Raw genomic sequence first — 1,801 nt, 5'->3', positions numbered from 1 at the left:
TGTTTGCTGGGTGGTTGGCTAGATATCCAGGACCAGGCCCAAAAAACAAGATTGTCAAATTTTATTGCGCTGCCCTGCCCAAATTTATCAGCTGGCAAACCTGGTTGGAGAGGAATAGAAGGATTTTGAAGGACAAGGAATAGAACTATAAGGTAGTTGCTCACATAGTTAAAGGACAACTAAATGAGTGGCTGAGTGATAAAGATGACGACTCAAACCTAAGCCAGCATGACATGGAGTTCGGAGCAGCTCTCAATCTAAAATTCCAAAAGTCAATAATATCACCTATATGCCTTAAAGACTGGCAAATAAGGAAAAACGGAGAAGAATTTCAAGCTTGGCTGAACAATCAAACTCTTCCCTCCCTGTTCTTTGATGGAGCAGCCAAGGGAAATCCAGGAAGGGTTAGAGCAGGTGGCATAATTATAAATCCAAATGAGTCTTCCATCCACAGGTTTGCTTGGGGTCTAGGCCTCACCACAAGCATTCAAGCGGAAGTCATGGCGCTGTTCCAAGGGATCAAAACACTGAGAGATATGGGACTCACAGAAGCAATTGTTTTGGGAGATTCCCAAATCATTATCAATGTAATGGTGACCAATGAAAATCTGGCAGATCTGCGATTGACAAGGACAATTTCAAGAATCAAAAGCATGATCAAACACCTGAATCTGACATTTTTCCATATTATGAGAACCAATAACAAGGAAGCAGATGTAGAAGCAAATAAGGCAGCCCAACTAGATGCTGGATCTATCCTCAGAGATAATGAACTCTCCTAGGACCCAATCCCTTAAAAAATCTCTATGTTCTTCTGACTTTTGCTAAAGCAGTTTGTTTGTATCCATAAACTAGGGAAGTCAACAGAAAAAGGTCATGTGAAAAATTATAAAAAAAATGTGATTCAAAAGTGATTGTGGCATGCTCAGCTGGTTGGAGAGATCCCAAGAAACCAGTCTCAGCTCTTGTAACCGAACTCATGGTATTTTTCCATACAGTCCCATAACCATTTCTGTAAAATATATATATATATATATATATATATATATATATATATATATATATATATAAAAAATATTATATAAATATGATTGAAATGATAGACGTTTTCTTGATCCATTAAAAAATTATTTTTAACAAATATGTTTTTATTTTAATTATAAAGATTATTTATGTAAGTGAGAAAGTTATTGTTATATCTTAAAAAAAAAGCCAACTATGCTGACCAAGAATGTTTATTATATATTTTGAATTGCACTTATCTTAAACTTCTTTTTACTATAGATTTTGAGAATATGCAAGACATAAAGGAGCAAGGTTAAAAATAAAAACATTGGCATTAAGTTTTTTTAACCTATTCCAAAATATTTTTAAGTCTTACTAGCACAACCTGTTGACGATGTATAAAATTTATATAGTGCTAACAAGTAGATCCAATGAGAATGTTGTCTTCCCTTCTAGGGAGCAAAGAACTCGTAAACCTAGTGCATGATCCATTGGGCTATTTACAACTTATTTATGCAACATGTAGACTATATCATATTGAAATCCAAACTGAAATTAATGTTGCAAACTCACAACTACAAAAAAAACTCACTACTGAAATTTGAAAAGAGTGACTTCCGAAAGGGATGTTGAGAGTGTTGAGTTTATTAGTCACACCTACCCTAAGTTGCTAAAAAAATTCAAAATAAGTGACACTAAAATTCCAATGCAACTAGTCAAGTAGTTGTTCAAATAGATGGACTGCTTTGTAATGCTTTAGCAAAATGAAAATTAGATAATATGGCCGACCCACAAT

The 1,801-nt window shown here is 34.5% G+C and overlaps 1 protein-coding gene across 1 annotated transcript; it reads left to right on the top strand.

Annotated features, from left to right (window-relative positions):
* Nucleotides 1-233: 233 nt before the first annotated feature.
* LOC149164518 (uncharacterized) lies at nucleotides 234-782 on the top strand. Its single transcript, XM_089429508.1, has one exon. The coding sequence runs from the start codon at nucleotides 234-236 to the stop codon at nucleotides 780-782; it is 549 nt and encodes a 182-aa protein (XP_089285634.1).
* Nucleotides 783-1,801: the final 1,019 nt, after the last annotated feature.

This window comes from Pinus tabuliformis, chromosome 5_1 (genome assembly GCF_031772625.1).
Source record: "Pinus tabuliformis cultivar Carrire ecotype Pingquan chromosome 5_1, CPIR1, whole genome shotgun sequence".
NCBI lineage: Eukaryota > Viridiplantae > Streptophyta > Pinopsida > Pinales > Pinaceae > Pinus > Pinus tabuliformis.
Note: the sequence above shows the minus strand (reverse complement) of the source record. Positions and strands in the feature narration are given on the sequence as shown.

Coding starts and splice junctions, on each gene's coding strand:
- LOC149164518 (XM_089429508.1), top strand. CDS start 234: ATGGAGTTCGGAGCAGCTCTCAATCTAAAATTCCAAAAGTCAATAATA.